The sequence below is a fragment of the Tamandua tetradactyla genome, chromosome 10 (genome assembly GCF_023851605.1).
Source record: "Tamandua tetradactyla isolate mTamTet1 chromosome 10, mTamTet1.pri, whole genome shotgun sequence".
Classification (NCBI taxonomy): Eukaryota; Metazoa; Chordata; class Mammalia; order Pilosa; family Myrmecophagidae; genus Tamandua; species Tamandua tetradactyla.
Window position 1 is genome coordinate 49492238 of NC_135336.1, and position 27648 is coordinate 49519885.

Here is a 27648-nt window from a genome sequence, read left to right on the forward strand (position 1 = left end):
GGGCGACATAATTTTCTGGAACAACTTATAATGATTTTATTTGGGAATGTGGTAACAGCTAAGATTTTTATAGAAAATTAGGACACTGAAAATTTAATTATATGATTTTAAGTTTTCTTTACTGCTGTTGATATTACTATAAGTGATTTTATAAAATGTTGCAGGAGAGAGGAAATGGTTTTCAATTAATATTAGCTTTTCTCTTGCAGACTAATATGGTTTTTTCTAAGGTAGTATTTCAATCAAGCGATCTCATGACATCTGAAATAGCTCTTTCTTACAAGTCATTGAGGAAAATTTATATTCAAGGCATCTGTTTTAAGTGCTGTGAATCACCGAAATTCTATATGTGTTGAATATAAATTTAACTATTTAGGGAAAGTTAGTAAATGACTAGAGTAATTCTTTTGGATTGGTTTAAATAATTTTGTTAAAAAGAGTTATTTTGCTTTGGTACTTGAAATAATAACAGTAGTCATTTTTAATCTGCACATTCCGGGAAATCATTCTTACCTAGCAATTGAAATATATTTCACAATGATATAAGCACAAGCTCATATCAATTGAAAATAGCCCTTTCCTTATATGAGTCCATAATTCTTCAAGGGAATAAAACCAAGGGTTTAACAGCTATTACTGTGAAGCCTTTGAATCCATGCATTTAGATATGGAAATGTGGTGTAGGTAAAAATATCTGAACAGTACATCTCAGGTATTTATGCTTCATTGATGAAGAGCATTGGAGATCAGACTGTGTGAACTGATAGAAGCACCTCTTCATTCCCCAGGCATTATAACCACTGGGTCCACAATGGTTGAGCACAATTACTATGTATCTGCCTACAGAATTCTGTACAGTGATGATGGACAGAAATGGACCGTGTACAGAGAGCCTGGTGTGGAGCAGGATAAGGTAAAATGATTACAAATGTATCTGTCAAAACATTTCGAAAATGAACCTTTTCTAAAGGTCACAGAAGCTCTCCAGTGTAAAAAGAGATATAAAAGTTAAACATCATTTTGTCTTACCCTGCCCTCTTGTGGTTATGTTAGGTAGTGTTAGGTTTTTACTTTATCCTACTTATAGTTTAAACATTCTCAGTGGTTCTAGGTGCCTTTTGATGACTGTAAAAGTGGAAAAGTTTCTGATTCTTGTCACTATATTTTTACTTGAATTGTTTAGACACTCTATTAAAGTAAGTTTACACAAGGAGCTTCTGATTTCATCATTTCACAGAATACTAGAGAACCTAATTTCTATACTCTGACAAGGGAAAAAGACAAAAAAGATATAGGCCAAGTATATTAAATTACAGAATATTATAGAATTTGAAGGTCATTTTAAGATCAGCCTACCAAATTATAATTCACCAATTCTTAGAAGTCTTCTACTTTCCTACCTGAAGAATTTATTTAGCATAAATATGAAATTATCATTTTGGTTAGCAAACAATTATGGAGATGCTGGAATGAGTCATAGCAGATGATAAAGAGTAGAGTGTAGGTAGAGATATACCTCATCAAGATCTTAATCCCTTTCACCCAGGCTCGACAGTATCCACCAATGGATCTTGTAACTGGGGGAGTCTCTGTCTTGAAGGAAGAAGATAGATGCCTTACATCTGGAGTTGAAATTAAGGACACATTTTTTCAGTGAACTTCCTTATGAACTCTATTTCATGTATATGATACTGTCATCGGTCTCTCTATTAAATGTATGATTTGCTAAAATATGTTCAGTTACTGTGTTTTTCACCTCTATCTGTTCAAAAATCTCCAGAATCTCCTGTTATCTTTCATGTGGCTCTAAGCACATCTGTTATTCAAGGCATTCTTCTCTCTCTCCTACTTGATGTCACATGACCTTCATCTTTGGTGAGCCACTGCCCATTGAAGCATTTAATAATGCTGTCTTCATACCTTCCTACTCTGCTTAATTCCCCCAAGTCTGACTACTCTACTCCTAGCACGTCCATATTTATTTAACTTGTGAATTATAATTAAACTTTTGAAATTACAAGGATTGATTACCCATGCTAATATTGTAAAAATTTCTAACATTAAATTTTATCAAGACTTTCTTTTTGAAAAACTTGAAATATGTTGATCCACTGTTTTCCAGCTTACATTGTTTCAGAGAGAATTCTGCTGTCATTCTTAGTTTCATTCCTCTATATGTAATGTCTTTCCCCCTCACCCCCTGGCTACTTTTGTTTGGTTTTTAACATTTGTTTTAAGCAATTTGATTATGATGTGCCTTTGTGTGGTTTTCTTCATATTTCTTTTGCTTGGGGTTATTTAAGTTTCTTGGATCAATGTCATTAATTTTTAGTTACCGTCAAATTTTAGGCCATATTCTCTTCAAATATTCTTCCCTTCTTAAATTTAACTGCACAAATATTATAACCTTGAAGATATCCCACAATGCTCTGGTGCTCTTAATTTTTTTTTCTTTCTCTTGTGTCTTATTTTGGAGATAAATTTTATGGCTTTGTCATAACAATTCCATGTTATGCAATGTCTAGTCTACTCATAATCCCATCCAATTTTTTTTTTTATTTTTTTCATCCAGTTTATTTTTAACTCAAATATTCTATTCTTTACCTCTAAATTTTCAGTTTTAGGCTTTTAAGAAATTTCTTTTATGTAAACATACTTTACATTCTAGAACATATGGAATATATTTATAAAACCTTTTAATTCCTTCTCTACTAATTCTACCATGTGTAATAGCTGTGTCTTTTTCTGTTTATTGATATTTCTCCCCTTACTAGCTTGCATGCCAGTAGTTTTTGGTTGGATGCCAGACAATAGTAACTTTACAGTGTTTAATGCTGGACTTTTCTTTTTTATTCTGTTAAATATTTTTGAGCTTTGTCATGGTATGCATTTAAGTTACTTGGAAACAATTTGTTCTTTTCAAGGCTTACTTTTAAACTTGATTAGGTGAGACCTGAGAGCAGTCTTTGTCTAGGGCTAATTTTTCCCCACTATTGAGATAATGGTTTTTTGAGTACTCAACCCAGTATCCCATGTATTATGAGGTTTTCCCCACTCTGACTGTTGGAAATGTGAGCTCTTCTTAGTCTTGTGTGAACTCAGAGAATTGTTCCACTGGCTCTTTTCTAGGTGTTCTTTCCCAACCCTAGGTAGTTTCCTTACGTGCAAAGATTTAAGGGGAAACCCTCTGCAGTTATCTAGGAGTCTCTTTCTCTCCTCCTCCTCTTCTCTCTCTCTCTGTGCAGCTTTTTTCTCTCTACAATTCTAGGTAATGTCTTCCTGAATCTCTGAGCTCTGTCTTCTCAATTCAGTCAGCCTACCAGGCTCTGTTTGGAATCTCCCTCCTTGCAATGTGGTCTGGAAACCCTAAACAATATTAGGGCAGAAGTAGGGCCTGTGTACTTTACAGGGCTGTCATGAAGTGCTTCTGACTTATTTGTAATTAACTGAGAGTTGCTTGAAACAATTCAGAAAATGAGGTAGTCATTTAAAATCATGTATCTCTCTAAGGATGTTTGATATATAATACATTTGCTACTGCTTAGTTACAATATTAAAGTAGCTACAGAACAGAATTTCATAGTGTTTCAAAGTCATTTTTCTGGTTTAAGTGGCAACAATGAAAGAAAACTTGGGTTATAAAAAAGCAACTGTCTTGCATTATATCCAAGAGGTGGCAGTATACATCTATTATATGTTTGTTAGTACATGTTCATTTTGTTTATATGGAAAAAAATATTTATAGAACACAAGCAAAGCTTCTCATCTAAGACCTCTTTTGTTCAATTATGCTTTCCTTTGAAAATAAAATTAATATGTTTAAGTGGTTGGTAATTCCATGGGATTAAAATTACTGTGTATTAGTACAGTAAAACTTTTGATTGAAATTGAAACCCTTTTCCCCGATTGCCACGTTAGTACTGTTAGATTTTTCTTAATAAAATCATAATAAAATTTTCATATTCACTAGTCACCTTTCATATAAATTATTGAGGAGAAATATGCGACTTCTTGCCATTTTTTTTCCAAATTATGTGTATTTTATTTTCTTAGAAGGTCTTGCTTACTGTCATAATTTGCAGATCTCATTTAGGGCCCAGAGCAAAAACAGAAACAAAAAAAATGTGTTTAAGTGAGGGAACTTAGCCCTGACCTCTTTTGATGTAAAGTACCAATTTTTTGTTGTGTTTTAAAGATATTTCAAGGAAACAAAGATTATCATCAGGATGTACGTAATAACTTTTTGCCACCAATTATTGCACGTTTTGTTAGAGTGAATCCTACCCAATGGCAGCAGAAAATTGCCATGAAAATAGAACTGCTTGGATGTCAGTTTATTCCAAAAGGTAAAGCAGCAATATGTTTGAAGACATTATTTTCACTGAATTGTTAATTTAAAATGTTTTTTTTTTTTGTACTCAGAAAAAGTAATTAAGAAGAATGTTGTTTTTATATTTAGGCTCTATTACAGTATCTTTTTAAAGAGATTTGTAGTAATAAATAGTTATCCTGTTAAAAAGTCAGATATTAGAATGGTTTTCAAAATACCAAGTAGAAGAAGAGATATCATTATTCATGAAATAATGTAATAAGATTGCTTTTCAGATTTCATCTTCATATTAGTATTTTTAATCAGTTCTCACATAATACAATACTTGTATCACAGATGCACCAAATTGTAGCAATAACCTTACCATAAGTGCCTTTTACTTTGAATAAATTAAAAGTGAGAATAACTTCCTACAATATTGTATAATATTTGTAATACTTTGCTTATTGTTGTGTCCCCTACCCAGTAACTGACTTAGAGTATGCCTTTCATGCATATTTATTAAAAGAACTGAATGAGTAGTATATCAAACTGTGATGACACCTTTATGGCTTTAGAGTTCAACATGATTCCCTTCCCTATTATTCTCTTTCCTAAGATTATTTTTTCAGATTATTTAATTACTTAAAAACTGAGAAATTTGGATATATTTGGGCATTTAATGAAGAGTATAATATTTACCCTTCTGGTATTTATCTCTCTGAAATTTGAAATTACTCTGCAGAATTAAGAATTCTCAGACATTTTGAAGATGTTTAAATTACTGTCTTTAACTATGATTTTATAAATAAGATGTATAAACTTTTCTTAACCATTTTTCAAGGACGTCCTCCAAAACTTACTCAAGCTCCACCTCCTCGGAATAGCAATGACCTCAAAAACACTACAATCCCTCCAAAAATAGCCAGAGGTATGCCTGCTGTAAATATGATGATAGCTGTATTTTAACCAACTTGGTATCAGAAACAGAATAAAGAGTTTTTAAAACTTTCTTCAAGGTCATGCCCCCAAATTTACTCGACCACTACAGCCTGGCAGTGGCAACACATTCCCTGCACAGACAGAACAAACAACTGCCACTCCTGATATCAAAAATACTACTGTAACTCCAAATGTAACCAAAGGTATGCAAACTCAAAAGTTGACACCTATTATGTAATAGTCTTGTGTTTTATTTTTTTAATTAAGGTTTGAAGAACATTTCTGATGGAAAACCTTGGTTTATTTTCCTCTCACTGTACTCTTTAATTAAAACTCATTGATCTAAGTTCTCTTTTCTAGTACTGTGTAGAATTGGTTGTTAAATACTGAAATATGTCTACTATGTTCTAGACTTCTTCTTGTGATTTTTCCCCCTTGACACTAAACATGGATTCTCAGATTTAGAAATAAAATATTTCTAGAAATAACTAAAACCACAGCAGAAAATGGATCCCCCTGTTTAAGTGTTATGAATGTAAACTCATAAGTAGAATTTACTTTCAAATTTTATTCATGATAAGTAAGTTGTTAAAACATGAACTATAATAGGTCTTCAATTTTGCTAATTGTTAAAAAACAAATTTTTGATTGTGTTCTGAATAAATGCATCAATGTCATATTGGAGTTAGTGTTGTACTAGCAGGTAAAAACTCACTCATTTTCAGGACATTGCAGAGACGAGAAAGAATTCATTTAGAGTAACTTGTACCTCAGAAGTTACTCTAAATTTTCTGTGCTCTCAACTGAGCGCTTTTTCTTTCTTCTCAAACTGAAAATTGGCCTGGATTCAGATAACTTTCTCCAACTTATCACGTATCTGTTTCTTTCTTATCTTCTGAGGTATTTCCAAAAAGACCAATTTCTTTTGCATGCTGTGGGAAAAGTCAGAAGCAAAAGCTAGAGAAAAGCAAGAGTTCTCAGAAGGCAAACCATCTCAGTGTCCTACAAAGAGCTTCTTACCAGTATGCAGAAAGCATGTGTTTGGGCATAATCCCAGACCACATCCCTACATGGAAGAATAGTCATTTTAAAGTATTGCTCTTCTTAAAATCTAAATTATAGAATCTTAGAACCTTAAGATTAAAAGTGTCCTTAAAATCTCTGCTTCCAAAACTAGGATCCTTCGCGCTTAAGAAGTGAATAACAAAATATGTGCAGGTCTTTCCAATTCAAGCCCTTCTTTGGGATAATGATATATAGAGAGTTAATATTTTTTATTCCTGAAAAGATGTGTAGGTATTAACTTTAAAGTCTCTCATTAAAGAGTACTGCATATATCTATCTGAGCCTGATTGTTCTCTCCAATTTTATAAATCCTAGGGAAAAAGCCCATTTGCTTTTCTGAATTCTCTGTGCTTGCTAGCCTGAGTCATGACTTCTTTTGTGTGTACCTCCCCTCTTCTTTTGTGTGTACCTCCCCTCTTTTCCTTTTTCACAACCGATTTGGGAGTGATGCTGGAGCAAATCATGTAATAGTCGGGTTTGTGCTGCCATAATTCCCAGATCCTCATCCAGTGCTCCTTCAGCTCTGGCCAGAGGTCTTGCTGTATTTCCCTAGTTAGCTCTTGTGTGTTCTCAATAGAGAACTACTACTTTGGAGAATTGAACCTTCTCCATATTTTTCAAAATCTTGACCTTGAGAGCTTCCCTTATTCTCAGTTACTGACGCCTCTGACTTCACAAAGCCATTAGAAGGAAACTCCTTCCCTGGAGCCCACAAACTCGCCTGTAATTTTCTTTCCCACTGCAATGGGAAGGACGTTTCTTGTACTACTCAAGGTCAGCTGTTGCACCTGTGCCCTGGTTTTCATGCCATCTGATTTCTCGGAGGCCTAATGTTACTGCTTTTCCTCTCCCTCCTATGTTTTTTAGCTTCCTTCTCTCTCAAATACAGTTGTTGTGAGGAATAAATAAGATACTGCAGATCCGGCCCATTGTGCAGTGTATGGCTTAATCTCTAAGAGAAATCAGCGGTTACTGCTGTTGTCACCCTTTTGGGTGCTGTCTGTAAACAGGAAGTGGGAAGGGGTCAGAGATTGAAGGGATGAAGGAAGAAGCTACCATCCTGAATGACTTTAGGCAGACTACTTTAGGCCTTAGGTCCACCATTCCTTATCTGTGGGTGTGGTGTGGGGATTGAATGATCTCTAAGCTCCCACCAGCTTGAGCGTTGTGTCTGGGTCCTGACCTTTTGATATGCACGTTGCATACCCACGTTTAGTCTGCTTTCTGTGCTTAGTGCTATGTTGTTAACCTTTCCATATTTATAAAAATGGTGCTACCATGATGCAACATCATTTTAAAATTTCTGGATTGTATTCTGCTTTAAGAAGGGTACTATGATTTACTTATTCCCTATCATTTTTGGTCAGTTGGATTAATTCCAGTTTTTCACTCTTATGCGGATACAATAGTGAACATCATTAAAGATATGTTTTTGCATATATTCTTAATGTTTTCCTAACATAAATCCTACATGTTTAATTGCTAGATTATAGGTTTTTTAATACATATTGCCCCAAAATACCAACCAGAAAGATAGTATCAATTTATATTCCCATTAAAACACCTGTCTTCAACAGTTAGTTGTTCTTTTTAAATAGTTGCCAATTTGATAAGCAAAAATAGCAGCTAATTCTTGTTTTCATTTGTATTTCCTTGATTTTTAGTGAGGCTAACATACTTAATAGTTACCCATATTTTTTATTATATTGCTAGTTCATCTCCCTTGCCGATTTCCTTATTATGTTTTTTCACTTGTAAAACTCTGTAGTACATTAATTATATTAATCTTTTATCACATATGCAGAAAATATATTTTCCTGGTTTATTATCTGCCTTTCAATTTTGTTTTGGTGATTTAAACACTTACTATGAGGCAGGCCACGGTGGCTCAGTGGCAGAGTTTTCGCCTGCCATGCCAGAGACCCAGGTTCAATTCCCAGTGCCCGCCCATGTTAAAAAAAAAAAAAAAACTTATGGAAAATTTCAAACAGACGTAAAAGTGCAGTGAATAGTGTAATGAACTTCCATACATCCTTGAAAGCTTGAACAGTTACCTACTAACTCATGGCCAATCTTCTTTCATAAGTATTGTTTATATTATCTTTTAATATAGGGAAGTTCTGAGAGATGTGGTTAAATCTTTAAGTCTGCTTCCTCATGGTTTCTGCCTTTGGTACTAATGTACTTTCTTTCCTTCCCAGATGTTGCACTGGCAGCCGTCCTCGTGCCTGTGCTGGTCATGGTCCTCACTACCCTGATCCTCATACTGGTCTGTGCATGGCACTGGAGAAACAGGTTGGTCCAGAACTAGTGCAGCCAGCTGATCCTGGGGGGTATATTCCATACTACCAAATGCAAATTAGAAACTAAACATCAAAGATGAAATACAGTTCACTTTTTTGAGAATTAGAATAAAAATTGCATAAGTTTCTCCTTTACTCCCATTAAAAACAAGTGAATTCAGCTCAGCAGTTATTGAGTAGCTCTATTCTATCAAATTTTGCATTAAATACTGAGATACACAGATAAATAAAACCAGGGTCTAGTACATAATGGGTGCTTGAATGAAAGACACAATTTCTCTCTCAAAAGTGTTCAGAGTTTAGTAGGGTAGACTAACTCAATATAAAGAACTGTAATATGGTTTGATGAGTTACTTATGAAGTGCTGGGGAGCACAGATGTGAGAACCCTGAGAGTTACCTGAAGTCTTTTCCTCCGGGAAAGAGTACTCAAGTGTGGAATATTTGGCTTAAGGAGTTGATGCTGGCTGGCTAAGGAAGGTAGAGAATGACCCAGATTTAAAGGATTGCTTGAGCACAGGAGAGCGATGTGGAATGCAGTCATCTCCTGTGGGCTTGGCAGGGAGAGTACTGAGAGGCAACTGTGGAAATAAAGTCTGGATCTGGAACGGAAAGGTGTCCTGGACAAAATAAATTAGATTTAATTCTGGAGGTGAGGAAGTTACTGAGGTGTATTAAGAGTGGTGACATTGAACAGATGATTACAGAAAGATAGTGGCAGGAGTTTGAAGGGTGGGGTGGAAAGGAGAGAGACTGAAAGAAACAGACAAGTTAGGAACATAACACAGCTGATTCTAGGGAAGGGAGAAGAAATGGAGGGGGGATATGTTAGAGTAGCATCATCAGGATGCATGCCTAGTTGTCTGCTGAGAAAAGAGTAGGGACCTAGGATTATCTAAGGTTTCTGACTGTACAGTTAGACCCATAGAGATGCCGTGAGTTGAGATACCAAAGCAGAAGGGATAAGTTTGGTGGAGAAAGGGAATGACTTCATTTATTCAGTCATTCAACAAATACTTGAGTACCTGCCCTATGCCACGTGGTATGCCATATGCTTGCTGGGAGTTCAGTGGTTAACCCTAAAGCTTAAAGATCAGAAGAGGATACAGGGCAGAAAACTGTCAGCCATGGTATGAACCAAAGAATATGTGCCCTAGCAGGGCAGCTGGAGGAAACATGGTATCCAGATTCATGTACTAGGGTAGGTTCCTGGCTCTGAGCAGAGACCAGAAAGTTAGTGTGAGGTCATTAGGGAAAGGAGGGGAAAAAACTTTCAGGAAAGTTCTTTGGGACGTGCATGATAAATTCAGGCATCTGAAACACCAGTGATAGTAATGTTGAGAGCAAAACAGCAGTAGTAGCTAATTTTTATTGAAAATTTAATGCTAATTTTAGGCATTATTCTAAATGCTTTACATATATTACCCCATTTAGTTCTCCAAACAACCTATGAAACAGGTATTGTTGCTAATCCCATTTTATAGAAGAGAAAAGTGAGGCACAGAGAAGATGTAAATAAATTGCCCAAAGTCACCCAGCCAGTAATTGTGAAATGGAGATTTGGACCAGGCAGTCTGACTTCAGAGCCATGCTCTTGTCCACTGTGCCTCTGACAGGGGAATCCAGACAGGGCACAAGGGTGAGCACTGGGGAGTGAGTTTGTTGAGAGGGAGCAGAAGCCGAGCAACCTCTGAGCTCATTTTCGGATGGTATTTAAAGAACCCTGTGGTCAGTATCCCCAAGAGGCAATTGGAAAATGTGTCTGGTATATAGGGAGAAATTGTTTTGAACTGGAGAATCGAAGTTACTGCTGAGGATGCAGTTTAAATTGCTGATGTTGGCTTCATGATAAGGAGTGAAGGAGGAGATGTCATTAAGAGGCTGTGAAAAATAGGGAGGAAGAAAATAATTATAAAAAAGAGTGGCAATTTATTACAGCCTTAACCCATGCCAAGCATTGAACTCAGCACTTTACATGTATTGAATAAGTAATCTATAGCTTTGTCACTGAGATTAACATATAAAATCCTTTATAATACAACCCTTGGCTAATACTCAAACCATTAAATTTATTGTCCTAGCCACATATCTGGCATCTAGCTTCCCTTTAGAAAAGATTATTGATTTTCTTTTATTTTTCTAATTTATTTTTTTATTTTTTAAAATTTTTGCATGGGCAGGCACTGGGAATCGTACTCGGGTCTCCAGTATGGTAGGCATGAGCTCTGCCATTGTGCCTCCATCGCCCGCCCTTTTATTTTTTTTAATCTTAAAAGGATGAGAAGATTTTCAAGGAGAAAAGTGCTTAATTCATAAGCCAGCATTTTGCAAGTGGATGCTGATAATGTGCAAGCACTTTATAAGTGCCTACTGAACATACAAATGAAATTTGAGTCCTTGAGAATTGAACCTGGGTTTCTTAACCCCAGTTGTGGAGAGGCTCATTACTTAATGATGTGAACAAACTCATCTCCAAGGGACGTTTTTAGACAGATCTTCATGACCTATTTCCACCCCAGTGGAAGATACCTCGTTTACACCAAAAGTAGTGTGCAGGGCATGATGGTTGTTTCTTTTGTGCCATTTTGGGGTGGAGTTGGTAGATGTGATAAAGCTAATAATTCAGGACTTCATTCCCTGTCATGTTGTGATTTTGTGCTCTTGCACCACTACTAAATAGCTTCCAGGAGCTCCAGCTGCAAGCTTGGAAGAGTCTCTGTGACTGGAATCACATGGTGACAACGTTTGGAATCTCAATTGGATTTCTGTTGCATTCCCCCCCCCACTCAATTTTTTTTTTAACAGTTGAATGGATACATTTTAGAGTCTTCCATTTTGTGTGGAATTAGATCATCCCTTTCAAATGCTTTAATTAATATCACTTAAAATAAAACTTGAATAAAATTGAAACCTCAAAAAAAATTCTTTTCAAAGCCTGCATTTTAGTATTTTTCATTCCAGTTTTTGTTCAACACCTACCACCAACTCTTCCACAATTTTTATATTTTGTTTTACTTTGAAATAACATTATATTTTAAACACAATCAGACTTTAAAATGAGGAAACTGTTAATATGAATATTAAAAACATAGTCAAATATTGGAAATGAGTGTTTCCTAGTAGGAAAGTCAACTTAGCTTAGGTCTCTGTGAGAGCTGCCTTTGTGATCTTGAACAAATTACATAACCGCCTTGTCCTCATTTGTAGACTAGAATGGTGTTTGTTTTCTCTTTTCTTGTAAGGCACTAATTTAAATTAAATTAGATTTACACTTTTAAATCAGAAAATGGCCCCTTCATTTGCTTGTTTTTTCTTGGTAAAGAGGAGGCTACCTTAGAATTCTGGAGTGTGGAGAGAATCTCTTCACTGTACGCATTGCTTTTGCTGCACAGAGACGCTGCTGAGCCTTGCAGGCCCAGAGAATCGTGTTCTATTCTAATCGTAGTATCTCCCTGCTACTTGTCACTGGTCACCACAGCATTGCTCTCCCGTGGTTGTGGGATTTAAATCTGTGTAGTTAAGACTATGTAACACTTTAATCTTCACTGGGGCCAAAGACAATTGTGCAATCAGGACATTGGAAAAAAAGAGTAATGCAGAATATAAAATTAGAAGAAGATGTCATTTTGCTCTGTGAAATTTAGGAATCAATTGATTTGTGTAATTTGCGTTTGAAACTAAAGTAGACCTAACATGATTTTCATCACCTTAATCTGATTCAGTCTTTTCATTCTACAGACCTTGCCTTTTTTATTCCTTTATCTTTTTAGAGAGTAATAAGTGGGTAAAAAAGTAACTATCTCAGGAGCTAGTTGTTTAATATTTCTTGAGAGTCCAGAATTTTTGAGCCTCAGCAGTGGCAACTTTGAAAGTCAAATGAATTAAAGGACTCCCCTGGGTAGACCAGCAAGTGGAAATGTGTACTTATGATTAATTATTAACTTTGGTGTTTATCCTGCAGTTTTAGAGATTTCTTACCAGTAAATTCACTCTATTTGCTGACTTTTTTCCTGTATTTTTCCAGAAAGAAAAAAATGGAAGGCACTTATGACTTACCGTACTGGGACCGGGCAGGTAATTTATGTGGACATTGCATCTCTCTGCAGTCAGTGGAAGTATCCCCCTCCCCTCCAGGCAGCAGTGGTGAAAGAGGGAATGTCATAATTAGGCTCATTCTAACTTCCCAACAGTTAGAAAAATGGGATTTTTATTCTGTTCTGACCATTTTTACCATTCCTCTACTTAATCTCTTCTACTTAATAAATGATGAAATAGAAAAGAATTTCTCAAGTGCAATATAGCAGTCTAGGATCTGTGTAGCCTGCAGTCTCTGCCATGAAGAGTTGTCACCTTCTGAATTCCTACTTTGGCATATGGCAATTTGCTGCAAATGCCACCAGAGGTGACCCCCTGCAGGTCTCCCACTTTCCAGTGTCACTGCAGAATCAGCTATTTGGAGCCAAGAGCTCCGAGTTCATTGCTGTGATCAGTATAGAAAAGAGCAGTGATAGAGGCAGATCATGGTGTTGCTAGAACCCCAGGGTAGAACTTGGAAACTATTTTTGAGGAAAACATGTTAGAACCTTCCCCTACAACAGACAAGATATGTTCCTACACTGTAATAGCAGTGATTTGTTTCTCTTTATCCTTTTTTTTCCTTTTTTTTTTATTGTATAGTATAGCATATATATATATAAAGCAAAGAAATAAAAAAGCAATAGTTTTCAATGCACTCTTCAAAAAGTGCTTACAGGATAGATCCCAGAGTTTGTCGTGGACTACCATACTATCCTCTCATATTTTTCCTTCTAGCTGTTCCAGAATATAGGAGGCTAGCGGGCTTAAATACTTTTTTATCAACACAATCGACTTGTTTTTTTCTTTCTTTTTTTGTGAACAATAATATATATACAAAAAACTATAAATTTCCAAACACAGCACCACAATTAGTTGTAGAACATATTTCAGACTTTGATATGAGTTACAGTTTCACAATTTTAGGTTTTTACTTGTAGCTGCTCTAAAATACCAGAGACTAAAAGATACCAATTTAATGATCCAGCATTCATATTCATTTGTTAAGTGCTGTCTTCTATGTATAATTCCACCATCACCTTTGATCTTTCCATACCTCTCATTGGGGTTATTTGGGCTATGGCAATTCTAAATTTTTTATATTAGAAGGGTCTGTCGATAATATGGGGTAGGGAGATGGAACTATCTGATGTTCTGAAGAGGCTGGGCTAGGTTTCAGGACTTATGTGGGACCAGGGACCCATCTGAAGGTTGTAGGTTTCTGAAAAGTTACTCTAGTGCCTGGAACCCTTGTGGAATCTTATAAATTGCCCTAGGTGTTCTTTAAGATTGGCTGGAATGGTCCTCGTTGGGGGTTGGCAGGTTATGATAGGTATCGAGATCTACCTGAAGCTTGCGTAAGAACAGCCTCCAGAGTAGCCTCTGAACTCTATTTGAACTCTTTCTGCCCCTAATACTTTATTAATTACACTTCTTTTCCCCAGTTTGGTCAGGATGGAATTATTGATCCCACATTGCCAGGGAGACTTTCACCCCTGGATGTCTTGTCCCACATAGAAGGGGGAGGGCAATGATTTCACTTGCAGATTTGGGCTTAGAGAAACTGAGGCCACATCTGAGCAACAACAGAGGTCCCCCAGAAGTAAGTCTTAGGCATACCTATAGTTTCTATGATACTACATAAGCTTCACAAGAGTCAACTTCATGATCGAGGGCATGGCCTTTTGATTTGGGTGTCCCTAAAGTTTGGCACAGTATCAGGATTCCCTGATGGTAAAGTTTAATAGTTCTATAGTCTTTCTCCCCTCCCTCAGGGGACTTCGCCAATACTTTTTAATTATCTGGTCAATATACTCTAGGATGTTTCCAGGCATTACAATAATCTATACAGGATTAAAGGACCTCTTTCTTATTCTGTGCTCTCTGTGTTTTACTTGTTCAAATGAGCTATACAGATAGGTTGAATTGGATTATGCACTACAGAAAATTTTGTTCCAGTTCAAAGAAACCTCTCTTCTATTGGTCTCAAAGAGTATGTGTGGTTCTAAAATATAGACACTGTCTTCCTTGCCCTTATGTTCTGAATTACTTTAACCCCAACCTGTTGAGCTTCATTCTTACCTCTAAATATCAGGTTATATATATAAAACAGACTCTCATAATCCAGAAATATTAATAACCACTCCAGACTTAATGTGTCTGCTCTAAAAGCTTACAATCTAGGCCCTTGTCTTCTTATAACCATTTTCTAAAGGTCACCATACCATTCTTGTTCTTTTGTTTCTGGCTTATTTTGTCTCACCAAATGTCCCACATGTTCCTTCACGTCATTGCATGCCTCACAACATTGTTCCTTTTTGTAGCTACGCAGCCTCTGTTCAGCAGTTTGCACCATCATTCGCCATTACTTCTACGTCAGTGCATCTTTCAGCCACCTGTATTCACTGGGCATCATGTAGAGGGCCCAAAGTCCACAGTCCATCAACATTTTCAATTTTAGATAATTTCATTGTTCCCAAGAGACAGAAAACCAATAAACATACCCTCACCAAATACAAAATCTAAACCTCCTCTAACTCTTGTTCCTCACCCCATTATTTACCTCTGCTGTTGCTGTGGTAGTGCTAATGGTTTCCTTTTGAACATAGCTCGTAGCATGCAATAGCAGTTTTTCTCCTGTACCCTGGATTTAAACACTCTTTTTTACAAGAATCTTATCTTTGAAGTATTTTACAAGAATTCATTCATATTTTTAGTGTGAGTCAGTGGGACACGTAGGTCTATACAACCCCTTTCAATCTTGTTCATCTTCAATGTGATAATATTACTTCTAGACCCACTAGAGAATCACCTTCACTCCTATCTATTCCCTTACATTGGAGTTCAACCTCATTACTAACAAATGGTTCACCCATCTCTAGCTTCTATGTATCTCTAAGTCCCTGTATTCTGTATTATAAGTCTCTCATTATACCTTATGCTGGAATCATTCACTATCTGTCCTTTTATGTCTGGCTAATTTCACTCAGCATTAGGTCCTCAAGGTTCATCCATCTTGTCATGTGCTTCAGTACATCATTTTGTCTTACTGCTGCATAATAATATTCCATTGTATGTCCATAACACATTTTGTTGATCCACTCATCTGTTAATGGGCATTTGATTTGTTTTCATCTTTTAGCGATTGCAAATAATGCTGCTATGAACATCAGTATGCAAATGTCTATTTGTGTCATTGCGTTCAGCTCTTCTGTGTATATACCAAATAGTAGTGCTATTGCTGGGTCATAGGGCAACTGATATTTAGTTTCCCAAGGAACTGCCAAAAAGTCTTCCATAGTGGCTGCACCATTGTACATTCCCACCAGCAGTGCATAAGTGTCCCAGTTTCTCCACATCCTGTCCAACATTTATAGTTTCCTGGTTGTTTAATAGCCATTCTTACAGATGTGAGGTGGTATCTCATTGTAGTCTTGATCTGCCTTTCCCTTATAGTGAAAATGAGCATTTTTTCATGTGCTTTTGAGCCATCTGTATTTGTTCTTCAAAAAAAATGCCTATTCATATCTTTAGCCCATTTTATAAATGTTTTTTCTTTTGTTGTTGAGTTGTATGATTTCTTTGTATATACAGGAAATCAAACCTTTGTCTGATAATGTGATTTCCAAATGTTTTCTCCCATTGAGTTGGCTGCCTCTTGACCTTTTTGACAACCCACCCTAGAAATGTTACTGATTTTTGCACATTAATTTTATATCCCACCACCTTGCTGAATTAGTTTATTACCTCAAGTAATAATTGCTGTAGATTTCTCAGGATCTTCCAAGTATTGTATCATATCATCTGCAAATAATGAGTTTTACTTCTTCCTTTCCAGTTTGGATCCCTTTTATTTCTTTGTCCTGCCTGATTGCTCTAGAACATCCGGCACAATGTTGAGTAATGGTGGTGACAGCAGGCATCCCTGGCTTGTACCTGTCTGGTACCTAATCTTAGGGGGAAGGCTTTCAGTTTCTCTCCATTGAGGATGATTCTGGCTATCAGTTTTTCATATATTCCTTTGATCATATTGAAGTAGTTACCTTTGATTCCTATCTTTTGGAATGTTTTTATCAGAAAAGGATGCTGAATTTTGTCAAATGCTTTTTCAGCATCAATTGAGATGATCATGTGATTTTCCCTTTTGATTTGTTAATGTGCTGTATTACATTAATTGACTTTCTTGTGTTGAACCATCCTTGCATTCCTGGTCTAAACCCCACTTGGTCATGGTGTTTAATTCTTTTAATGTATTGTTGTATTCGATTTGCTAATATTTTATTGAGAATTTTTGCATCTCTGTTCATTAGGGAGATTGGCCTGTAGTTTTCCTTTCTTATAGCACCTTTACCCAGTTTTGGTATTAAAATGATATTAGCTTCATAAAATGAGTTAGGTAGAGTTTGTTTTTTCCTCAATTTTTTGAAAAGTTTGAGCAGATTGGTGTTGGTTCTTTCTGGAATGTTTGATAAAATTCCCCTGTGAAGCCATCTGGCCCTGAGCTTTTTTTTGTAGGAGGATTTTTGATGACTGATTGAATCACTTTACTTGTGATTGGTTTATTGACATCTTCTGTTTCTTCCTGAGTCAGTGTAGCTTGTTTGTGTGTCTCCAGGAACTTGTCCATTTTATCTCAGTTATATAGTTTGCTGGCATATAGTTGTTCATAGTATCCTCTTATGATTTCTTTTATTTCTTCAGGGTCTATGGTAATGTACCCCTTCTCATTTCTGATTTAGTTTATTTGCATCTTTCTTTTTTTTTCTTTGTTAGTCTTGCTGGTGGCCCATTAATTTTATTGATTTTCTCAAAGAACCAACTTTTGGTTTTATTGATTATTTCTATTATTCTTTTGTTCTCCCATTCATTTATCTCTACTTTAAATCTTTGTTATTTTTCTTCTTCTATTTACTTTTGGGTTAGTTTGCTGTTCTTTCTGAAGTTCCTCCAGGTTTGCTGTTAAGTCTTCGATTTTTTCTCTTTCTTGTTTTTTAATATAGGCATTTAAGGCCATAAATTTCCCTCTCAGCACAGCCTTTGCTGCATCCCATAACTTCTTATAAGAAACATAATCTAGCTATATGCTGCTTACAAGAGACTCATCTAAAGAAATCAGCAGCTATCTGGATTTCTTACAAGTTGTATTCTCATTTTCATTCATCTCCAAATAGCTGATTTCTCTAGCAATTTCTTCTTTGACCCACTGATTGTTTAAGAGTGTGTTATTTAATCTCCATATATTTGTGAATATTCTCTTTCTTTGGTGGTTATTGAGATCCACCTTCATCCCATTGTGATCAGAGAAAGTACTTTGAATAATTTCAGTATTTTTAAATTTATAAAGACCTGCTCTGTGCCCCAGCCTATGATCTATCCTGGAGAATGTTCCATGAGCACTAGAGAAGAATGTATAACCTTGTGCTTTGGGGTGAAATGACCTATATATGTATATATATAAGACATACATATATATGTCTTTTAGATCTAATTCATTTATCAAATGATTTAACGTCTCTATTTCCTTGTTGATCTTCTGTCTTGTTGTTCTGTCTATAGAGGAAAGTGGTGTATTGAAGTCTCCTACTATTATTGTTGAAACATGTATCACTCCCTTCAGTTTTGCCAGTGTCTGTCTCATGTACTTTGGAGCCCCTTGATTGGGAACATAAACATTTATGATTGCTATATGTTCTTCATGAACTGATCCTTTAGTTAGTATATAGTGTCCTCCTTTGTCTCTTATGATGTCTTTACATTTAAAGTCTATTTTGTCTGATTTTAGTATAGCTACTCCTGCTTTCTTTTATTTACAACTAGCGTGGAAGATCTTTTGCCATCCTTTCACTTTCAGTCTATTTGTATCCTTGTCTAAGATGAGTTTCTTGTAAGCAGCATATAGCTGGATTATGTTTCTTTTAATTGGTAAGTTTAGTCTGTTAACATTCTGTCAATCTGTATCTTTTAATTGGTAAGTTTAGTCTGTTAACATTCAAAGTTACTACTGAAAAGATGTTTTTTGATTCAACCATCTAATCTTTTTAATTTTATTTGTCAGATCTATATATTCTTTTCCCTCTTACTGTTTGTATTCTTTAAATTACCCTTAGTGGTACTCTTCAATTCTGTGTCCTCCTCCAGACCTCCTTCTCCTATCTTTTTTTTCAGCTGGCTGAACTCCTTTTAGTATTTCTTGTAGGGCTAGTCTCTTGTTGACAATTTCTTTCAGGACTTTTTGTGTATGAAAGCTTTAATCTCTCCCTCAATTTTAAAGGACAATTTGGCTGGGTACAGAATTCTTGACTGGAAGTCTTTCTCTTTCAGAATCTTGAATATATCATACCACTGCCTTCTTGCCTTCAGGGTGTTTGTTGAGTAGTCTGAACTCTGTCTTATTTGATTTCCTTAATATATAGTGATTGTTTTTCTCTTGCCGCTTTCAGGATTTTTTGCTTCTCTTCAACATTTGACAGACTGATTAGTATGTGCCTTGGGGAAGGCCTATTTAGATTTGTTCTGTTTGGATTTCTTTGGGTTTCTTTGACTTGTATATTTATGTCCTTTATGAGGATTGGGAAGTTTCCCCCCATTGTATCCTCAACTATTCTTCCTAGCCCTTTACTCTCCTCTCTTCTCCTTCTGGAACACCAATGATTCTTATATTTGTGCGCTTTGTTTTGTCTACCATTTCCGAGTTCCAGTTCAGTTTTTTCCATCTTTTTTGCCATTTGCTGTTTTGAGTCTTTGAAGTCAATTATCCTGTCCTCTGTATCACTTCTTTCTATTGTCTATTCAAATCTGGTGTTGTGTGCCTCTATGTTTTTTATTTGGTCAACAGAGTCTTTAATCTCTGTGATTTCTGCTGTTTTTCTATTTATTCTTTCAAATTCCTCTTCATACTCTTCTACTGTCTTTTGATCTCCTTTATGTCATTTGCTATCCCACTTATTTTATCAAGTAGAGATATATGAACATCTTTGATTTGTTGTTCCAACGTCTGTATCTCCTCTGGTGTTTCAATTTGCTCATTAGGCAGGGCTATATCTGTCTGCATTGTGATATGCTTAGTGATCTTCTGCTGTCTTCGTGGCATGTAAATATCTTGATTGATTTATTTTGGGAGTTGATTTCTTTCAGAAGTCTGTGGCCTTGTCTTTATAGGATGCTTGTACAGCAGGGAGCAGGGCATGGGGTGGAGCACTTCATACGGTGATTTGTTTCAGGGCAGGTGTGGGTGGGTGCAGGTTGGGGATGTTATGCTGATGCTTGTGAATGTGGGCACCCAGTGGCCAAGGAGGATGTAGCTGTGCAGGTGCACCAGGTCTGTGGGACGTAATCCTGGTGTGCACTGGTCTAAGGCCTGGGGCCCTTTGTGCACATGTGTAGAGCTGTGACAGCAAGTCGGCATTATGCCTTTGTGGATTGGGGGCAGATGTGACCCAGCTGTGCAGATCAGCACTTTCTCAGAGCTGGGAAGTGAGTCTGAGGGCTGTGTGCATGCGCAGTTCTAGGACTGCTGGAATGTGCAGTTAGTTCCCAGAGCTAAATGATATGATTGGGGGCCTGTGTGCATGTGCAGACCTGGGAGTGTGGTAAACTAATGGGTGAGCTCAGGGAGAGGGGTGAGGCTATGCGATGCTATGGGCGGGTAGGGGTTAGCCTAGGTATGGAAGTTAGTGCCCGCAACCTTTATGTGCTGGTAACAGCCTGCAGGGAACAGGGAGGGGGTGGTAGTGCTTGGGAGGGATGTAGGAGAGGTGGGTTGGGCTGCACTTGGGGTGGGGTTGTGGGGCAGGTACATGCACTGGGGGCTGGTGGGATGGGGGCACCTGGAACTCAGGGAATGGGAGCAGATGAGGGGGTTCAGGTGCATGGGATGTGGGATAAGTCATCTGTCACAGGGCTGCACCGGTGAGGGTAGTGCACCCAAAAAACGCGGCCTGGCTTACTTCCTAGTCCTGTGTTCGCATCCATGCACTCCTGGGAGCCGCGCGCCTCCATGCCAGGCTAGGCTTCAGCCTTCTGCCTCTCAGTTCCTCGGCCTCTCCAACTAGGGCTGCCACATGTTGTGCAGAAGGCTCTCCCAGGTCAGCCTCACTCCTGAATTGCTGCCTCAGTTGCCCTCCTGTCCCTTCTCTGACTTTTCCGTGGAGCAGGGCTAATCTCGAGCTACTCTAGTCAGCCATCTTCCCAGAAGACTCCTCTCCTTATTCTTTTGATAAGAGATTTCTAGTATGTTCTGCTTTGCACTGGATATCTTCTACCAAAGCAAAAAGTAAACTTGAACATAAAGGATACTTTGTGTACATCTTTGTTATAGAAATGACTTGACTGCCATAGGATTTCTCCTTTGGAAGTACTAACTATTATCATTTGAGACATAGTTGTTTAATAGTCTCTTTTGCTTGCAATCACAATGAAGGCTGGTGGAAAGGCATGAAGCAGTTTCTCCCTGCCAAATCAGTGGACCATGAAGAAACCCCAGTTCGCTACAGCAGTAGTGAGGTGAATCACCTGAGTCCGAGAGAAGTCACCACGGTGCTACAGGCTGACTCTGCAGGTGACTATGGGGCAGCCCTGGGGCCCAAGGTAGAAAGAATATGCTTGCTGTAAAGTGCCCCAGGATTTACAGTACCTTCCTTTATCTTTTTCATGTTTAAAAGATGAGCTAATTTACAAAGTAGAAAAAATGTTTTTAAAAGATGACCTTTAGAGAGTTATTTCTGTCTTAGATATTTTCCCTACAAAATTGGGACTTTTTTTAGAAATTCCGGGCATTTTGTCTGTTTACCTGGGTTTTGTTTGTTTTGGATTTTATTAGAGGTGAGCAGAAGCATAGAATGTTACAGTATTTATCCTGTTAACCTAGAACATAAGCATTTTAAACATTTCCTGATATTTGAAAAAGAAAAAAATAATCTCAGGAATTATTTTCTAAGACTAATATTTCAATAATGGAATATTTCTTTTCCAATGAAACATCTATACATCTGAAGAGGATGAACACTTTTTAAGAAAGTTATATGAATGATATATGAACTTAGTATTATGAGAAATACTAGGTAACACTTTTAATTTTTGAAGTTGGTTCTTAAAGCTGTGAAGTCCATAGTGTCTGTGTTGATAGTAAGAAACATGCCACAAAGAAGTGTTTGCTTTTGATATAAGTGTGCAGCTGCCACCCAAAATTGTGCGGGTCCTGTATTGATACAATAACATTCTCTGTTTATGGTTTGTGATATCCACAGAGTATGCACAACCACTTGTGGGAGGAATCGTTGGTACACTTCATCAGAGATCTACTTTTAAACCAGAAGAAGGAAAAGAACCAGGCTATGCTGACCTAGATCCTTACAACTCACCAGTGCAGGAGGTTTATCATGCCTATGCTGAACCACTCCCAATTACTGGGCCTGAGTATGCAACCCCGATTGTCGTGGATATGTCAGGACACCCCACAACCTCAGTTGGTCTACCCTCAACATCCACTTTTAAAGCTACAGGGAACCAGCCTCCCCCTTTAGTGGGAACTTACAACACACTTCTCTCCAGGACTGACAGCTGCTCCTCTGCCCGAGCCCAGTATGATACCCCAAAGGGGGGAAAACCAGGTCCAAGTGCCCCAGACGAATTGGTGTACCAGGTGCCACAGAGCATGCAGGAAGTATCAGTAGCAGGGAGGGAGGGTGAATGTGATGTTTTTAAAGAAATCCTTTGAAGGTGATGCTGCTTTTTACAAAGCATCGTTTTGAAGCACATGGCCTTTTTTTAAAGTAGTGGTAGTAATATATAGAATGTATTCCATATCTGTCACTGAAGTGGTCGGGGAAAATGTGATAACCAAGGTACAGGAAACTACTAATCCTGCCAGTTTGCTTTGAAGGTGTAACTGCCACAGGTACTGCTTGCCTATTACATTTCAACATCTTGTTTGTTACTACTGTAAAACACTATTTTTAATACAGAAAGAAAGCTCTCTATAATGCACTTCAAAGAAATTAAAAATCACTGAGAGGTAGTATTTATTACCATGCTTGTAGGTACATGAATGAACTCGAGATGGCTCTGCAAGCCTTACTGGCAATAATGCATGGTACTGTTCTTGAAATATCTAATGGCTTGAAATTCTGCTTTGTGAAAGGTGGGTACTATCATGATTTCCTCCTTGCTATTTCTATATTGCTTTCTGAATTTATTTTTTTAAATAATTATAATTTATGATATAATCATTGTTTTGATGGCAGTCATATACACTTATCCATCCTCCATTAGGAAGATCTATAGCTAGGAAGCTCTGAGTTGTAATGAGCAGGGTGATTGCTTTTCACACTCTTAGGAGCTTTAACACTTCATGGTACATGACCTGGTCTCATCCCTGCTCATTCTGCCCAGAGCACTTGGTGGCCAGCACCATTTCTGTTTTTATAAAATATTTGAGTTTTTTCTATGGGTAATGCTTACTTTATCAATCAGGAACAAACTTTAAAATTTAGGAAAACTATAAAGGAACCCCCCGCCACTAAAATGCATGGATTTTCCTAGGAGAATTGTGAATAGTTGAGGATTTCTAAGTGAATGCTGTAAACATGACTCACTCATGTTTATCACAATAAAAACCAAGATCTTCTCAGAAATTATACAAGCTACCAAAAAAAAAAAAGTAACTGCCAGAGTTTACCTACATTTTGGTTTTCTATATGTAAATTTTTCTTTTAAGTCCCAAAGTATTTTTATTTTTAGTTAAAAATAATAATAATTTTTAATCTCAGTTTTTCCCCAGTAAACTATTATAAGAATTATAAACCCAGCATGTATTTCTTATTTCTGCCCAATCATGCCATACATTTGTGTGGCAAGAGGTGCAAGGAGTCCTTTGGGTCACATATAGGCAACAGACCTTATAGCATCCTGGCAAATGAATATTCATGTCTTGTGTTGGATAACTCCTGGCAGTTTCCCTGGCACCACTTGTTCATGACCTGCCCCTGAACTAGTTTTAGATAGGGTGAAATGGAAATCATCTATAGTTTATTACGTATGGTATTAAAAACCATCTTTAAACGTCCTCAGACTGGCAAAATGGCACAAGATATCAACCATATGACAGAAATATATTAATTTGACATCCCGTCTTCCATAGTACCTTAGTATAGACTTAGCATTAAAATGTGCTTTCCTGTCAGATTCTAGTCACTTCTATCAACCTGCTTGTGCCACCAGATTATGATGTTGTCATAATTCTCTACATTTGAATAAAGATGAACAGGGCTCATTTTGCTTGCTTCAACAAGTATATCAGCATTCTAAAACATCACATCAAAAAGAACTAACTTTATTTCTACAGATTCCCTGCCTTCTGGTTTGAAGCTTTAGTTGGTTTTATTTTCATTTGCTTTTCCTTTTCCAGATAAACTTTGAGGCACAATTTTATTCATTGAAAAACCAATATATATTTTGTTTCAAATATCTGAAACAAAAAGCACAGCTGTTGAACTTTTTTTTATTAAAACATACATTGAATTTGTAAAGCACATGTATTAATGCAGTCATCCTTTTTCAGGTGGAAAGAGTAAACAAATTGCTTTATTTTTTTAATCATCCTTACCACTCAAATAATATACTTTTCCTCAAATTGTATGCTTGCTTGTGGTTTTAAAGAGATTTTTTTCAGTAACTATTACATTTTCCCAAAGATGTGTGCTATTTTTGTGTAATCGTATGCACCTGATTGTTCTTCCCTGGAACTTTTTTTTTTAATTGAGATGCAAGTGTTTCTTAAATGATGCATATTTTAAGACTTCATTCATATTTTCACTGTGCTATCCTTAAATTACCAATGATTTTTATAAAATATCTAGTTGTTACTACTTTTATATATTTTACTTTCCAGATGAAGAGCTGAGCCTTGATTTCAAACGGTTTTTCTGGTTATGTACTTTTTTTTTTAGTTTGTTTGTTTTCATAATAGAGGGTTTTTTTCCTCACTAAGTTTCTGTGTCTGTTATGTATATAGCTTTAGAGACAATCAGGTAACAACAAAATGTGAAAGTAACCATTTTTTTAAAAATTCCCTTGAATTTTTATTCTTTGCTTGAAACATTTAACAGACTTAAGTCACTGTGGTTTATTGGATTAAATTTGTTCCTATTAATACAGTTATAGATAGAAGTAGAATCAGACAGTGTCAGCAAGTGTGTGTATTATTGGCTTCATAAAATTACACTGACTTTGCTGTTACTTAATCTTAGGAACCAGCACAGTTAAAGATATTGTGAATTTTGATTTATATTTTATTAAAAGCTGTAAATCTAAATAGATCCTAATGTATATTCGGGGTCTAGTCCAGTTATTTAAGTTCAAGTTTCACTGTTTGCACTTTGCATGTAACAATGGGTTTATTCGCTGGTGAAAATGGTTTGATTAGAGAAATTATACAAGAATTGAAATCATGACATTATATGTACATTTGCCTTTCCCCCTTTGGGGGGGTAAGGTAGAATATGAGCTCATTTAAATATGAATGTGGTCACAATGCTATGGAAAGTGATAAAGCTTGAATTTCTTTGCCTTGCCTCCACATTGTCATCCGGACATTAAGAGGGCTATAGAAACACCATGTTGGATGATGCACAATTAGAAAGAACCAATAGATTATGTGGGACATTGAAAGCTTTTCAGACCCTCTTAAAATAAATCACTGAAGCTCTACTTAAATATAATATTTACCTTATTAGCTCTGCATTTGGTTCTAAACTTGAAGTCCCTAAACTGCAAAATCTAAATAAGAGTTGGATAGTTGTTAAAATACTTTTTAGGTCAACTGTGGCACCAGTTCTCATTTAATCCAACTTAGTAACTAAGTTTTCTTGTTATTAATCCTTTTTTTTTTTTTTTTGACACTGGGAAAGGTGGAAACAAAACATGTATTGAAAAACATATTGAAAATAAAAATGTCTTAAGTGTCAGTGATATTCTCCCAGAATGTATTTTACTTACCTCGGCATGTACTGTAATCACCCAGTATTTGTATATGTTGCTAGGATTTAGAGTGTATAAATAGAGTTTTAATGTGTTCATGTGTTTTTAATAAATTGTACATGTGTCTTGCTCAGATTATTTGGCTTAAATAAAGCAACCTTGAGGTTTATAACCTTTTCTCATACTGTGCAAGCCAGATTCCTCAATTTTAATATCAGTCAGAAATTTCATGGCCAGTATTATAGTTGCTTACAGCAACATTTGAAAAGGATTTTAATTGTAGATTTTTCTGTGGTTAGGACCATCCTTTTTTGAAGCCTAATTTATTTTAGCATCAGCCTGAACTTCAACAGCCAAACTGTAGCCTATGTGTGGTATGAGGAAAGACCACAGTGAACACCTGGGGACTACAGCACCTGCCTTTTCTACCTTAAGTTCAATAGAAGAATAAAATAAAACTGTGGTACTATGCAGACATATCAGCATATTAACAGTCCATATTCTGTAAATGTCAATGTCTAGATCTTGGTTAAATCAACTATTTTTCGACCCCTTTGCTGCTTTGAAGTATTTCATTTATTCCTGCTTCTGACCTTGATCTAAGGCTCTGCTCTTTGAGGGAATTACATTAATCATCAGTCACATCATCAATATCTTCCAGTGATACTTATTATTCAAAAATATTCTTTTTTTGACTCATACCTCTCCCAATAGCTTTTTATCCTTCTTAAAACCTCTACTGTTATCTTCCTTTCTCCTTCCTTCCCCTTCTCTCCCCAAAATAGCTTTTGATTATATTTGTTAAATTTGGGAAGGGATTCTAGCTCATAACACTCTTAGGACTGACTTATTTGTATCCCATCAGATTCTTCTCTGGTACACTCCAAGACTACATCTACTCTAAAGGAAGGTAGCCAGGTATGCTTTCCATTTGATGGTTACATATAATCATATGGAAAAACCATTTAAGTCCAAAAAACAGCTTGACTCGTAAGCGTTTACTGATTCTATTATTTTCTTCATTTCTCCTAATTTACATCAATATCAGTCTTCAAAATTTTATGGATAAATTAAACCAAGCAAAAATATACTGTGTAAAAATTTCTTTTTCGACCTTGCCTGGCTCAGCTTATTGTGTTATTTTTTTTGTCTTTAAAATAATGCAAAGCCAGAAGACTACAGTAAATGAATTACTCAGTTATTTACTCATCCAGAATTTCAATTTAGCTTATTCCCTTCAATTTAAAAACCGGAAACCATCTTCATTCTAGAAAATTACTCATTGTAATCTTACAGTTTAATTCATTACAGAAAAAAATGCTTAATTAAGCCACTAGTAACCTAGATTTCCATAGCCAAAAACTCTGATGTAATCAGGGCAAGTTCAAATCAGGTTCTCCAGGTAGAACAGAAAAGAACTAAACAGTTATCTAGATGTAGGCCTGAAATTGTTCCCACTTGTCACATCAAGGCACTACCACATGTCAGTTCCCCACCAGCTAGGTTTACAGTTGCTAAATATATCTCCCAACATGTCATGTTCTAATAAAACTTTGTTACAGTAAACTAAATCCCCATACTTTTTAGGAAGTCATATCCCTTCAAAACTCCTCCATAAAATAACTATACAAAAATGTTTAAAAACACAATGCAATCAAAACTTTATTTCCCTGATATCTTAAGCTTTTCTTGGTTTTCATAAATTAAACATATTCACAGAAACTAAACTGGTGGTTATGAATCACCAGTCAGCAACAAGATAGTATACATAATTTGTAGATGAGTGCATCCAACATATTTTAAAATAAACTAAATACTGCAGTATAAAAATAAAACTAACACTGTTAGCATCATCTGGTGAATCTGTAGGGTCAGTCTTGAGTCAGGTTGATTACAAAGTTTTTTTCTATAATGTCCTTCAAAAACTGCTGCTCTGCAGTTACATTGTGATATGCATTCTAAAGAAGAAAAAAAAACAATC

General features: G+C 36.3%; 2 protein-coding genes across 11 annotated transcripts in view; one reads left to right on the forward strand and one right to left on the reverse strand.

Moving 5' to 3' along the window:
- DCBLD2 (discoidin, CUB and LCCL domain containing 2) overlaps positions 1 to 25849 on the forward strand; it is a 99111-nt gene extending 73262 nt beyond the window's left edge. For both annotated transcript variants that reach the window (XM_077118621.1, XM_077118622.1), the window contains exons 9-16: positions 789 to 913; positions 4196 to 4346; positions 5154 to 5240; positions 5329 to 5454; positions 8518 to 8611; positions 12643 to 12692; positions 21112 to 21249; positions 21938 to 25849. In XM_077118621.1, coding sequence (XP_076974736.1) covers positions 789 to 913; positions 4196 to 4346; positions 5154 to 5240; positions 5329 to 5454; positions 8518 to 8611; positions 12643 to 12692; positions 21112 to 21249; positions 21938 to 22407 — 1241 coding nt within the window. In that variant the 3' untranslated portion in view covers positions 22408 to 25849. The remainder of the gene's footprint in view (positions 1 to 788; positions 914 to 4195; positions 4347 to 5153; positions 5241 to 5328; positions 5455 to 8517; positions 8612 to 12642; positions 12693 to 21111; positions 21250 to 21937) is intronic.
- ST3GAL6 (ST3 beta-galactoside alpha-2,3-sialyltransferase 6) overlaps positions 23435 to 27648 on the reverse strand; it is an 83554-nt gene continuing 79340 nt past the window's right edge. For all 9 annotated transcript variants that reach the window (XM_077118624.1, XM_077118630.1, XM_077118627.1 and 6 more), the window contains one exon: positions 23435 to 27625. In XM_077118624.1, the coding sequence (XP_076974739.1) occupies positions 27539 to 27625 (87 nt within the window). In that variant the 3' untranslated portion in view covers positions 23435 to 27538. The remainder of the gene's footprint in view (positions 27626 to 27648) is intronic.